The 15,148-nt window shown below is 42.8% G+C and overlaps 1 protein-coding gene across 11 annotated transcripts in view; it reads left to right on the top strand.

The window, feature by feature from the left end:
• Stox2 (storkhead box 2) overlaps positions 1-15,148 on the top strand; it is a 251,385-nt gene that overhangs the window by 219,182 nt on the left and 17,055 nt on the right. For all 11 annotated transcript variants that reach the window (XM_031339741.1, XM_031339740.1, XM_031339750.1 and 8 more), the window contains one exon: positions 8,461-8,613. In XM_031339741.1, coding sequence (XP_031195601.1) covers positions 8,461-8,613 — 153 coding nt within the window. The remainder of the gene's footprint in view (positions 1-8,460; positions 8,614-15,148) is intronic.

Here is a 15,148-nt window from a genome sequence, read left to right as displayed (position 1 = left end):
TCTTCTCAGCAGCCTGCGAGCTAATGGAAGCCATATGCTCCGTCCCCTCAGAAGGCTGCTTGAGGTCTTCGTGAGCGGACGTAGGAAAGGGATATGTGTTTTTCCAGAAGAACTTTTGGGACAATATTGTAGTAGACCTTCTGTTAAAAGAACCAAGCAGCATTTATACATAAAATTGAGGTTAATAAATTGAATTAAATCGTAAAACACAAGATTCATCTGATGCTACGGTATCAGAGAAGTTGTTCACTTGACTGTAACCTCAGAGAGCGGATGATTTCCCCCCACACCCAGGGGCATCTGAGATAAAACTTGGCAAAGGTAGCACGTTTTGCTGAAGGGAGTTGAGCTGCCTCATCCCTGTGGGCGCTAAGCATCTCAGAAGCACGTTTCAGATGTTTTATGAGGAGCTGCCATATCTGCTGCATGTGGTAATTTTACTGGTACCCATAATTTTAACTCCAGTGTTCATTTTGGCAGACTGGAGGAGCGGGGAAGAGCACGTTAGTCCTGAGGAGCAAACCTCGGTCAGACCCGAGTTAGAACTATGAAGGCTTTATTATGCAAGAAAAAAATATGATAGCTGACACATTTAGCCATTTCTTTTGAAAGCCTCTACCAGGTCAGGTAAGTATGAAGTAATTTTTACAATACCTGGAAATACAGCTGGGCATGAGAATTGTATTGTGATTTTCTTTTATTTTCTTTTGCCCAAATCCTGCTGAAGTAATAGAGAATCCTAGACCTTTGGAGCATGAAGAAATTACTGTTATAATTCCACCTAACCCTTGTTTTAAGACAAGGAAACAGGCTCCTAGACAATTAACTATATCTGTCGTAAGCGACCAGATTCTGGGCCAGTAAAAGGGCTCAGTTGGTGAAAGCCCTTGCCACCAGCACTGACAGTCCCAGGAAGAACGTGGTGGAAGGGGAGAACTGGCTCCTGGAGTTTATCCTGTGATCTCCACATCAGTGTACACTGTGGCATAGATGCCCTCCCAACATATATCTGATAAATGTGAAGACTATCACATGATATTCAAAAAGAAAAAGGCAAGTGGGTTCTTAGCTGTGTATCTCCTGATGCCATCTCCAGAGAATAGGCGTGTCCCAATTCTATACAGCTCAGTTTCCCACTAATGGTTTAGAATTGGAATGTGGTATGTGAATTTAGACTCTGGGATATGAATTACATGAAGAATTGAAGAAGCTCTTCAACCCACACTAGAAAATAAATGAACATTTACACTGAAAAATAGAACATGGAGAAACAGAATAATTGATAGTAAATAAAGGTTCTGTGTGTGCAAGAGTGTGTGCTCATGTGTGTGTGTGTATGTGTGTGTGTGTGTGTGATTCATGGTGGCAAACTGATTGTACACAACTGTGAATGCTCATTGAAAAATTACAACTTTCCTTGTCTTGCACAGTTGTATAGAGAAGGGTTTTTAAAGGTGTACTGAGATAGGTGTATATGCTTCTGGCATAGGTATTCTTTAGAAAGCCTTTTCTATTGTCCAGGGGCAATGTGTGTGTGAATGTAAATTGTCACAAATATTACAAGAGTTGTGTAGTCTTTCTTGTATGCAAAGGTCATGAGTGAAGCAAGCCTAAAATTAAGGACTGATCATAAAAGATAGGTCTTATTGTAGTGTATTATGTATTACTTTTAAATACCCTCTCCCCCTGAAAAAGAACACCAATAAGAATACTTTTGGAGCTTGAGTGCCTAAAGGTATTTGAGAGCCACTGCATAGTTCTTGAATCGATGGTTACTCTGGGGGAGAGACAGGGTTGGGGAAGGGAATAATTCCAACTAAAGTAACTGGACCGAAGTAGGAAGATAAAACAGAGAGTAAAAAGTGTATGTGCTAGTTACTGACATTTCTCCAAGGGGAAAGTGAAGACTGTAGACACATAGACAAGAAGATACAGCTGGTGTGCATCTCGGGTGTCTTGTTGGGTCAGGCTTTTCTGGTTGATGTGGGGGTGGCAGTCGTCAGCACCACTTTATTCTGCAATTACCCGTGAGTGATTCTCACACATGCATGTCACAATATGACCCCATGAAACACAGGAGTTACCTTGATTTGTGAGAATAAGTTCTAAGCCTTCTAGTCTACCAGGATCAGGTTTCAGCTTTTCTCTTCATCCACCCCAGCCTGTTGCAGTTGAGCCCCAGAGCTACCAGCTCCCCGTGCTTGGTCAGCATGACCCTTTATGCTCTGCAGGTTTTTTCCTTGCCTCTAATGATAGGGGGATCATCTTTGGCTCTCCTCATTCATCCCACTAACTTATCTTTTCTCATGTTAACCAACTTACAGAGTAATGTATTAGAAAACTGTCCACAATTTGACTGACCCACTTTAAACATTAAATGTTCTTCTTCCTTTACGACTGGAACATTTTCTGGTCTTAGCTCATTATCAGTTCACTTAGGAGAAATACATTGAATGCTTACTCTGAGTTTGATATTTTATGAATTCTCCTAGTTAGGGCTTTTGTACCCCAAGGACTGTTTAAATATTTAAGTAGATTTTTTTTTTTTAAAAAAAAGGTTTATTTATTTTATATATGTGAATACAGTCAATGTCTTCAGATACACCAGAAGAGGGCCTTGGATCCCATTACAGATGATTGTGAGCCACCATGTGATTCCTGGGAATTGAACTCAGGACCTCTGGAAGAACAGTCAGTGCTCTTACTCACTGAGCCATAAAGCTACAATAACGTCTAGTTACTCATATTGTTTTGTTTTGTTTCTCTGGTATGGTGGGGTGAAGTGGTAGCTTCTCAGAAAGAATTCTTTAACCCACAAAGTACCATGAGCTTGACTTTCATTAACTACGTTCAAACACATTCTGACAGTAGAAAAATCTAATTTATGAATTATAGGCAAGTAGGGCTCTGGAGAGATGGCCCAGTGGTTAAGAGCACTTACTGCTCTTCCAAAGGATCCATTTCTAGCACCCACATCAGGTGGCTCACAATTGCCTTTAACAGCTCCATAGACTCTAACACTCTTTTCTGGCCTCTGAGGGTAACCACACATGTAGCATTCATACATAACATCTATAAATAAAGTAAAAATAAAAATACAGACAAGTAAGCTACAATTCATAGCTTATGCAAAATGCTGGTATCTTTGAGTCATGTATTTTAACAGTATTTGTTGTTTCTTGTCTTTGAAAAAAATAAGCGGGGAGTAGTTATTGAAAGAATTTTCTGTTTTTTCTTTAAACTATGATTTATTTTTATTTTATGTGTATGTGTGCTTTGCCTGCATGTATCAACGTACACTGCACACACATGTGTCTGGTGCACACAGAGAACAGAGGAGGGTGTCAGAGCCCTTGGAACGTGAGTGAAAGATGATTATGAGCCACCATATGGGTGTTTGGAATTATACCTGGATCATCTGCAAGAGTCACAAGCTCTCTTCACTGCTAAACTGACTCTCCAGCACTTGGAGGAATTTCCTAGTGGCATATTTTAAGCATGACTAGTTGGCTCATCAATCATGTTGATATAAGATCCGAAGAAAATCTTGATAACTTTGAAGGTGCTTTGCTGTGTTGAGATCTGATGGATCTCTTTACCAGATCTTAAACGCATATTCTAAACCTCACCTAATATATGATATTTTTCTATGATAAATACTGTGTTTGGGGGGGGGCAACTGTCATGAAATTAATTAGGGGGAATCTTGAAAAATCAATGATTTAGTGTATTTAGTCTCTGTTCGTAATTGCTTACTAAAATCTGAATTAAATTTTTGTTTGTTTGTTTGTTTTTGAGACGGTTTCTCTGTGTAACCCTGGCTGTCCTGGAACTCACTCTGTAGACCAGGCTGGCCTCGAACTCAGAAATCTGCCTGCCTCTGCCTCCCAAATGCTGGGATTAAAGGTGTATGCCACCACTGCCCGGCTTAAAATTGGTTTTTTAAAAGTACTCCTTATATTATTATATTATTTAGAAAGTATTTGTTTGCTAAACATGCAGTGGGTATCTAGTGTGGGCAGAGCATTGTTGTAGGTACTGGGAACGGGTGTTCATGTTCCCTTCCTTGTAGAGCTTGTGTTTAGTGGAGGAGACAGTAATAGGTAAACATGAGCACACAAACACGTTCAGAGAGCAAGGACAGCACTGCCTTGGGTGGTCTGAGTGGGGCTCCCTAAGGCTATGACTTTTCACTTGTGATGTACGTGATGACAAGGGACAAGTCCTGTAAAAGTCCACTGCAGAACCACCTGTGTCCAAAAGCCTGCTCATATGCAGACACACATACACACACATAGAGTCATACGCACACAGACACACACAGACATACACACATAGAAACAAATACACACAGACATGCAGACACACACACATACAAACACATACAATCCCACAGACACAGAGGCACAGAGACACAGACATACAGACATAAGCAGACACATACATACACACACACACAAATAGACACACACACATAATCACACAGATACTAAGACACACTGAAACATGTATGCACACAGACATATATACAGATATACACACACACTGAAAGACTTTGCCTGAGTTCAGAAACATCCTGGCAGGATGCAAGAACAAGTTCGTGAGCCTGTCATGAGAAAGGGGGGAGGCAGGGTTGACCCCACAGAGGTGGGTACATAGAGCTCTGCAGATCCTGTAAAACTCATAAGGAATCAGATTTCTCTGCAAGTGTCAAAGGCAGTGCTGTGGGGTTTTAATGCAGTGAAATGGCATGATTTATGATTTCTTACGAGAGGACTTTGGCTGCTCTGTAGAAAGGAGCTATTAAAAACCAAGGAAGAAAGCCTGAACACCGTGAAGCTATTATAACAGACCAGGTGAGAGATGATGGGAAATTTTCAGTAGGAGTGGGCATGTGGGAGACGTGGCTTTGCAGCTGGAGTTCAGGGACCAATGCAAGGGAGCACTAGTACAGATGGTGTGCAAGGGTGTGCGAGGGAGTGTTGGTACAGACGGTGTGCAAGGGAGCGCTGGTACAGATGGTGTGGATTGACCTGGGAATGGATGTGGAGAGGGAAGTAATGCTCTTAATGCAGGATAATGATAAGATGGCCAGGAGACTCATGTTTAGAACATCCCATTTCATTTTCTTCTGTATCCCACTTTAAAAGTTACTGTACTTATTCATTGTTATAGTGAAGTGAGCGTGTTTTTTTCTTCTTCTTTTTTTTTTCACAAATACTTGAGGCGTGCTCACAGTTTCTGCCTCTCACGGTGGGGCTCGGCGAACAAGAAGTTACCTAGGATGCACAGAAATGAACTGTGCAGCAGAAGGACACGCAGGAACTAGTTGATGTTGCTAATTGGCATCTGTGTAGAGAAGCCTTTTGTAATCTACACAAAAATCACAGAGCATTCCAACCTACATTTCCAGCAGTTATATTTAGTGCCTCTGCAGCTTGGTCTTCTGAGAACTTCCTACTTTTTGAAGGCTCCAAAGGTGGTCGAATCTGCTTTGGGTTTTCCCTTTGGTGGCAGACCCCATCCTCCTTACGGCCGACTGTTAGACTTCTTCCAGAAGACTTTGAGGTCCCTGTAGCTCGAGTTATAACTCAGAGAAAATGCAAGCTACAGCACCTCTGAGTCAAAGTCAGATTAAAGAGAGCCTGGAGGGCTCTGGCTCTGCCCACCCCCCCACCTGGGCTTCTCAGTATCAGCGCAAGTTCACTTGTGCTTTTAAATAAGATTGTGTTTGGAAACTGTGTATCCTTTAAAAAAAAAAAAAAAGAGCTTAAATACACTGCTGTGTGCCTGCCCACTCAGATAGTCCTCCGCACACAATTCAGCAGGTGTTTTTGCTGTTTGTTTTTGAGTGTGTGGTGTGGTCTAAGCATCCCTGCCCACCCAATGCGCAAACCTGATTTACCTAGTAGGAACTGTAAATCCCTTGGATTCCTTTCTCACTTCTGCTCCTCCACCAGATATTATAGAAGCTCTTCAGGGAGCTCTGCTTTAGGACAGTTCCGGAGTCTGTGGGTTCTATGTTAGATCCATTCCTAGGTCCTGCTGATTCTTTAAAAAGTCTCCTTGGGCCTTTTCCAAATTTAGATTTGGTTCCTAAGTACTCTCACCTGCTCCTGCTCATCCGGAGTCATAGCGGAGCTGATGGAGCCCCCTAGTGATGCACTGGGGAGCAGAGACTGAACTGGACTGGGCTGAGAGAGGGACACAAGCCCCAAGTGTCGGACACTGTGTGTCTGTTGCTCTGACCAATACGGTTTCTGGATTTAGCCCAACACTCAGGGATCTCCAGCTCCGTTGCCTAATTCCATTCCTTACATCATTTCGAAGTTGGGGTCAAGTTCTTCCCCTGGAACCCTCTGTACTCTTCTACAACCTGGAAGATGTAGCTCAGCTTAGCTTTAGACGCTCTGACAGCAGGGAGGCTGGGCTGCCCTATGTCTTCTGGAGAGGCTATGGCTTAACGTTACAGGCTGGCTCTGAGCCTTGGCTTGGACCAGCTGTGTTGGCTTATTACTTGAGAAAGCATTCTCAAGAGACAACAAGAAAAAGAAAAGGGGGGTGGGCTGGAGAGATGGTTCAGCGGTTAAGAGCACTGACTGTTCTTCCAGAGGTCCTGAGTTCAATTCCCAGCAACCACATGGTGGCTCACAACCATCTGTAATAGGATCTGATGCCCTCTTCTGGTGTATCTGAGGACAGCTACAGTGTATTCACATAAAATCAATCAATCAATCAATCTTAAAAAAAAAAAAAAGAGATAGCTCAGCAGTGAAGACCAGGAAAAGATCCTCCAGAAGAGGATCTGGATTCAGTCCCTAGCACCCACATGGGTGGCTTATTGTAACTCCAGTTCCTGGGACCTCCATGGGTGTTGCACACACATGCATATATGCATGCACATATATGCGTATACATACATAAATTAAAAGAAAAAGGATGTTTTAGGTAACATGATCAGTAACTGAAGTTAGGAGGCCACAGGAAGTCTATTCTACTATTTGTTTTCATCCTTTTGGTATATCTTCTTTTGTAGTAAAATCTTACCGAGTTAAGTATAATACAGGTGGCAGTCAGCTGTCAGGAGCAGGTACCTGGCCCCTCTGCTCTCCCAGTCTCCTCCTCTTCTGAGGCCATCCTGATGGATTATTTCTCTGCTGGTGAAATGAGCTGGTTCAAACCAGGTTAGATTAGATTAGATTAGATTAGATTAGATTAGATTAGATTAGATTAGATTAGATTAGATAAGGCAGGTTGACTGGGAAACTTCTCTAGGGTGAGTTCACTGGTTCCAAGGATTGAGGCCCAGGGGAGTTACCAGGGAAGAGAGGGTTGTGGGGAGGGGAAAGAGAAAGAGAGAAAGGGCTATGCACAGAGAAATGAAGAGGAAGAGGAAGAGGAGGAGGAGGAGGAAGAAGAGGAGGAGGAGGAGGAGGAAGAGGAAGAAGAGGAGGAGGAGAGAGCACCTCTACAGGATAGGCAGCTTAGTTCCTGGGCATAAAAGTTCAGGGTGCCAGGTAAAGACCGAAGGATGCTGGGAAAGCCTGGAGCCAGGTCTGCTTTGGTATGTAAAATATGCACCTCAGTGCCTTGTCCCAGGTCCAAAACCAAACAACCCCCATCCCAGAGATACTTAGGAAATTCTAGGAATCCTTGGGACCCAGCTGGACCATCTGCAAACTGTAAAGATTTTAGAGCCGGAGAGCCAAGTTTATGGTACTGGCTGATACTTAAGGAATCAGCATCTCTCACCTTTTCAGCCTCCCCTGTCCCCACCATCCCTCCTATCAGGCAAATAGGCAAAAAGGTCATGGTGTCTATTCCCTGTAACCTGCCCTGCCTTCATCCAGGAGATCATCTGCAGGGCAGCCACAGCCTTCTTAAATTCACATCTGCTTTGCTCTTCTCTAAGTTGCTTCCACCGACCATTGTTCCGCACAGGATGAAAGTCCTCTCAAATAGAACTGTTCCGAGGCAGAGACGGTTGTGGAGGGGACGCGTCTCTTTCTGAGCTCCTGATTCCTCTGGCAGATGTCGAACACGTGAAGACCCTCAACGTTTGAGTGAACTAGTCACTGTTACTCACCACAAACGCATTTCTTGGAATGTGAACAGCTGTCGTTTCATAAAGCATCCCCACACTAATAAAATCAAAAAATTATTTTTCAGAGCCTCATCTGTTACAAGACGTTAGCACTCTCACTGTTACTAGATCTCATGGTTTTAAGGGGAGTTTTGCTTGCCGAGATTATTTGAGCATCCACTGTGTGTGTGGAAGTCTTTCCACCCCAGTGGAGTCCACTGTGGTCCCGGTACGAATCAGTGTTCGAAGCTGATTGACTTCCTAATTCGAAGAATAGTGGAGAGGCACGGGAGGGCATGCATGTGTGAAGGCCTGTGTGTGACAAATGGTGGGGTGTTTTAATGAAGCCGCTCACTTGCAAATTTGTCTTCCCGCAGGTGATGTGTCACCAATCAGTATGTCCCCCATCAGTCAGTCTCAGTTTATTCCACTCGGGGAGATCCTTTGCTTGGCCATCTCAGCAATGAACTCTGCGAGAAAGCCTGTCACCCAGGAGGCGCTGATGGAACACCTGACCACGTGTTTCCCAGGTAACAAGAAAGAATGGAGCTCTTTCCAAAGGGATACGGGCTGTGGGTGTGGGCTGTGTGTGTGGGCTGTTGGATGCAGCCTATGGGTATGGGCTGTTGGTGTGGGTTGTTGGATGCAGGCTGTGGGTGTGGTCTATGGGTGTGTGCTGTTGGATGCAGGCTGTGGGTGTGGGCTGTGGGTATGGGCTCTAGATGTGGGCCCTAGGACTTTAAAGGAACACTGGGGAAAATATGTTCACCCAAATAATAATAATAATAATAATAATAATAATAATATGCCAGTCCTTATAATATCTTTTATAGTACCATAGGTATAGTACCTTTTATCTTACTTTAGTTTATTTTTATAATTTGATATAATATTTTCTGTTTGTTTGTTTGTTTGTTTGTTTTGAGACAGGGTTTCTCTGTATAGTCCTGGCTGTACTGGAACTCATTTTGTAGACCAGACTCAGAGATCACCTGCCTCTGCCTCCCAAGTCCTGGGATTAAAGGCATGCACCACCATTGCCTGGCCAATACAGTACTTTTTAACTTGATACTTAAGGGAAAAAATTAAGTCAGTATCATAAGAAATTGGTGAAAATGACCAAGAGTCTACTCATCATTTGCAGCTGAGCCTTTCTTAAACATATAAATCCAGAGTTCTCAGAAACAGATAGAATGCTTAGTCCTTAGAGTTTGGCAACAGAAATGAATAATGTCAAAAATAAATATGTCCCCCATGTTTATATTATGAACTAATACGCCTTATAAGATGTTACTTCATGAATGGAGACTTAGTTTTAAAAGGAAAAAATTACTTCTTTTCCTTTTTATTTAACTTATCTTTTATTTTATGTGTATTGGTGTTTTGCCTGCATATATGTCTGTGTGAGAGTATCAGATCTTGGAGTTACAGACAGTTGTGAGCTGCCGTATGGGGGCTGGGAATTGAACCTGGGTTGTCTCGATGAGCAGTCAGTGTTCTTAATTACTGAGCCATCTCTCCAGCCCCTTCTTTTTCTTTTTCCTTAAACATTATGAAGTGAAGACAGTAGTGCCACTTCAATGCAAATGGGCATTGATGATCCCAGTGGGGAAAATTGTTTGGAGTGGGCTATACTGAACACCCATGGCCCATCTCAAGGTGGGAGCCTCATCATTCCACCTGAGTGCAGTGCCCCCAGCCAGCAATGCAAATTCTAATGTTACAAGAGAATCTCAAAATCCCGTGTGATGTGCAATCTCTCAAGCAGTTTTCTGTGTGTGCACCTGTGTAAATAGATGGGCCCCGAGCACTTTTTAAGCTGCTAGTTTGCCAGCCTGATGACTATTATCCCTCTTTCTAGACTTTCGAAGTAGGAATCACGTTAAAAACGAATGCACGGTATACTTGATGTTCATTCAGCCTTTCTAAGAGACTTTAGGACATGTAAGCTGTTGACTGAATCAGCTTTGGCTACAGTAATACTGGATGATAAGTAACCACAGACAGCCAGAGATATGCAACAATAAACATTTACTTAGGTCCTAGGTCTGAGGGTATCCTAGGAGTCAGCTGGGACTTAGAAAGTGGCCCTCTTCCTGCCTGTACTGCATGTCCTTGGTAAAAGATCTTTTGGTCATATCCCATATTGCATTGATAAAGCAGAATATTGCATTGATACAGTAATCTTGCCTTGACCCAAAGTCAAGGTGTAGAAAGCACACACACACACACACACACACACACACACACACACAGAAAGGGTGGAAGAACCAATTCTATGAAGATTAATAACATTACCCTTCATCACTGGTCTCCATACTTGACCTTTTGCCTCAAAGAAACTTTGCATTTCCTTCCCATTATTTTCCCCTGGCATATTCCCCACTTACATTCCCTGTTTTGTTATTGTTCTTTTTTGTTTTGTTTTGTTTTTAGTTCTTTCAAGATAGGATTTCTCTATGTAGCTCTGGCTGTCCTGGAACTCATGCTATAGAACAGGTTGGCCTTGAACTCTAAGATCCCCCTGCTTCTGCCTCCAGAGTGTTGGGATTAAAGGTGTGTGCCATCATGCCCTCCCCACTTTTTAAACGTCAGTGTTTTTATATTATATATGCTATTCAAACACTAATATCAATCTACCCTTTCAACCCATGAGTAACCTTAAATGTTACAGCATTTCAGTGTCTCCTGACATCCTTCCTTTTCTAGCAGCTCGATACCTTTTCCCACTGGTAGTGAGAAATACAGATGTACTCATCCCCAGGGATGAGGGAGCCTTGTCCTCAGCCAATGCTGCCCCCTGGAACTCGAAAACCCTTCTTCCTGTTGTATATCTAAGCTCCTGCTTCAGGCATCAAACACTCCAGCTGCTTTTAAAGTCTTCACATTGTTCCTTATACAGCTTCACAGGAAGCCACATGCCTTTCTCAGAAGCAGTTCTATGCACCCCCCCCCCCCCCCGTTACTAAGAAATAGACAAGAACACAGAGCTGGTATTCCATAGTCAAATGCTCATCCCTGCTGAGCAACAAACAGTACCACAAAGTTACAATACATCCTAGAAAAAGGAATTGGTGATGCTTAAAGAAGTACCTGCTTTGCCAGCTTCTGTGGTAAAGAGGTACCAACCAAACCTTGCCCTCTGTGCAGCACACTGATGACTACTGGCCAGGTAGACATGTGCAAGGACACCGTGTAGATTTTACAAAGCACAGCCTGCAGGCCTTGAAGGACCGCACCACCTGTCCTTGTGAATAACGTTTTAATGGAACACAGGTGTCTCTGTATTATCTTTGACTCCTTGGACATAGTGGTAGAGCAGAGGAGTTGCCAACGGAGGTCACATGGCTCACAAAGCCTACAAGATTTACTAATTGGCTCTTCATAGGAAAACATCGACCAACCCAGGCCCAGGACATAGGAATAATTATTTGTATCTTTCTTTAGTAATAGCTCTTTTTTTCTTCTTTACTTTTGTTTTTAATTTTTGTTTTGTTTTGTTTTGTTTTTCGAGACACATTCTCACTGTGTAGGCCATACTGGCCTTGAATGCTCTTTAATCATCTGCCTCTACAGATGCACACCATTATGCCTGACTTAATAGCTCTAAACATTTAACTAGTATTTCGTAAAAAATGACATTTTCTTGCCTTGCCTGCCCTCTTTCCTTTCTTCTTCTTATTTTATTTGCTGCTTTTCGTTAGCTATGTCAGGACAAAACATCACTGAGAACTTAGCATTGTTTAAATTCTCCTGGAAAAATCTATTTTCAACGACAATACTAGAAGTCTGGAGGGTATTTAATACCTTCTTTGTTTTGAAGGTAAGACAGTTTACTTCTTTTGTAGTTTACTATTTGAAAAAAAGAGGGGGGGTTGAAGTCTAACAAAGCATTATTAAAACATTTGAATTCTTATATTTGATGCATGTTTTAGGAATAAATAAAAGAGGATAGTTTCGAATGGGATCTTTCAGTACTTTGGACACCTGTATTCCAAAGAGTTAAGTTTCCTAGTAAAAAAGGACACTGAAACAAATGATAGTATACTTTTTTAAAAAATTTTTCTTTAAACTTCTGCTCTCCTCCCAGTCCCCACTTCACAAGCCCCTCCCCTCATCCTTTCTTCCCCTTCCCCTTCAAGAACGAGGAGGCTCCCCTGAGTACCAGCTCACCCTAGCATCTCAAATCACTGCAGGACTAGGAGCATCCTCTCCCACGGAGGCCAGACAAGGCAGCCCAGTTAGAGCACAGAATCTACAAGGCAGGCAACAGAGTCAGGGTAGGCTTCTGCTCCAGTTGTTGGGGTACCCGCATGAAGACCAAGCTGCACATCTGCTACATATGTGCAGGGGTTGGGGTAATGGCTAAGTCCATCTCTCGTATGTTCTTTGGTTGGTGGTTCAGTCTCTGGAAGCCCCGAAAGATCTAGGTTAGTTGACTCTGTTGGTTTTCCTGTGGAGTCCCTATCTACGCCAGGTTCCTCAGTCCTTCCCCCAACTCTTCCACAGCACTCTTGAGCTCCATCTAATGTTTGACTGTGGATCTCTGTATCTGTTTCTGCTGCCTGCTGGGTGGAACCTCTCAGAGGACAGCTATGGTAAGCATAACAGATGTCTACAAGCATAACAATATCATTAATAGTGTCAGGAATTGGTTCTTGCCCATGGGATGGATCTTGATCTTGAGTAGGCCATTCCTTCAGTCTCTGCTCCATCTTTGCCCCTGCTTCTTGAGTCAGGAGAAACTTTGGGTGGAAGGTTTTGTGTGATTTGGTGTCCTCATCCCACCACTGGGAGTCCTGCCTAGATATAGGGAGTGGCCACTTCAGGCTCTATCCCCGCCTATCCCCCACCACTGCTATGAGCTGAACTTTGAAAATTAGCTCAACAAATTCTATGCACCAGTTTCCAATACCGAATTGCATGCTCATGTTTGCTTGTGTGTGTGTGTGTGTGTGTGTGTGTGTGTGTGTGGTGAGAGCTATGGCCATGCTGGAGGCTGGAACCAGGACCTTGTGTGTACCAAGCAAGTCTTCTACCACAGAACTACACTCTACCTAGAAATATTTTTTAAGAGATCTTAAGAAAATACTTATTTTTCAGATTTCTAAAGAACGATTCACCCTTTCATCCAGGATAAGCGCTCAGTTACTTCGGGCTAATCCTTGTTAAGTTGTTAGAATCGGGTCTTTCAGGCAAATAGAGGACAGTGAGACTGGATGCGAGGTGGAAGCTGGCTTAGACTTGGCTACAGAACATGTCATGTTCTCTCTGATTCATTTTACTGAATTCTCACACAGTCAGTGTTCTTCACAAATGAGAATTATAACACAATGAAGGTCATTAAACATGTCAGTCTAAAGCTGGGCATGACGTTATGTGCCTGGAGTCTCAGGTATTCTTGAAGATAATGGATGAAGATTGCTTGAGCCCATGGTTTCCAGACCAGTCAGAACAATGGACATGGGTCCTATCTCAAAATAAAAATACCTTTTAGTCTAAAATGTTTCACCCAAAGCACACATATGTGTGTTCTCTGTTCTGAGAATTAGTTAGATTTGAGGGTTTAAAGCAAAATGTGGTTTTTGAAAAATATCATAGTCACAATGCATCTTTAACTATCAACCTTGGCTTTGGAAGCTGTAAAGGCGTGGAAAGAGGAAAGGTGCAGCTTTAGTTCTATTAGATTATAGAGCTTATTTTTTGTTCTTGACCAACTCTTATTCATGGTAAACTACAGGTGTAGTATTTGGAAATGATAAAGCATGCAAGTGCTCAGCACTTTAGCAGGTTAGCCCTGCAAGTGTCTACTAGAGGAACTAGTAGACTCAGGGTTAGTGAGATGACTGGAAATATCAGTTACTATACTAAGGTTTAAATGTAAGGTAAGTATAAATATTGTCAACTTTCAGTTGAACCAGAAAAGTCAAGGTAGAAGTGTGTAAATAGGTTGTATTGCAGGGGAAATATTTGTGGGCCTTTTGCTGTTGTTGTTTCCAAAGTAAATGTTGATGGACTGATGTAGCTGAAAATCAAAGGTATATAAAACGGAGATAGTTCTCGTCCCTTTATTTGGGAATAGCTAGAGAAATTTTTTCTTAATGGAGAGTAACATATATTGTGTTATACTCATGTTTCTATATGAATCTGTGCCTTTTCCAAGACCAACAGTAATGACTATTCTTAATATGAGTCATGGGCTAGAGAGATGGCTTGGCAGCTGAAAATGCTTGTTGTTCTTCTAAAAGACCTAAGTTAGGTACTCAGCACACAGGTTAGGCTCCTCTCAACCACATAATACTCTAGTCCCAGGTGAGCTGAAGTCCTCTTCTGGCCTCTTACACACTTGGCATTCTCTCTCTCTCTCTCTCTCTCTCTCTCTCTCTCTCTCTCTCTCTCTCTCTCTCTCTCTCTCTCTCTCTCTCTCTCTCTCTCTCTCTCTCTCTGAGAAAAAGAAGTAGCTCAACTTCCTTTAGCAACACAAGATAAATCGAAAAGAAACTACATTAAGCAATATTCCATGGGAGCATCCCTGGTAGGGATTTCTTCCAAAGATGGAGCACCAGTAGATGTGGATGCTCAATTGTGCCCACACACTTCCTCTCTCTGAGAATGTCAGACTAACTCAACTGCATGAGATCCCACTTTCATTGTTTGGCAAGGCTGAGGGCACACAGACTTCTCTGCTCATCCAGATGCTCCAGTTACTACACCATAGCATTGGAAGCTAATCTAGGTTCCCATAGGTCCTGACCCAGAGCTGAGACTACTTATGGCTAGTGTTTATTGAGCCTGTGGTCTCTGGTACACACTGTTGGGCATGCACCAAGGCCATGTAAACTCCCAGCAGTTCTATGAGAGTAGATGCCCCAGAGATTAAGTTGCCAGCTCTCTTAATGCTACCACCTGCTGGGGATGCTACGATGGTACAGGGAAAACAACAGAAAAGTTGTAGTGTATGGTTCTGGAAACCAGAAATCCTAAGTTGAGGCGTCTGCAGGGGTGTCTGTGTCTTTCTGAAAACTCTGAGTGAAGACTACTTCCCGTGCATCTCTCCTTGACTTG

This window comes from Mastomys coucha, unplaced genomic scaffold, assembly GCF_008632895.1.
Source record: "Mastomys coucha isolate ucsf_1 unplaced genomic scaffold, UCSF_Mcou_1 pScaffold22, whole genome shotgun sequence".
NCBI lineage: Eukaryota > Metazoa > Chordata > Mammalia > Rodentia > Muridae > Mastomys > Mastomys coucha.
The sequence above is the reverse complement of the archived record's forward strand: the minus strand, read 5'-3'. Positions and strand labels throughout refer to the sequence as shown.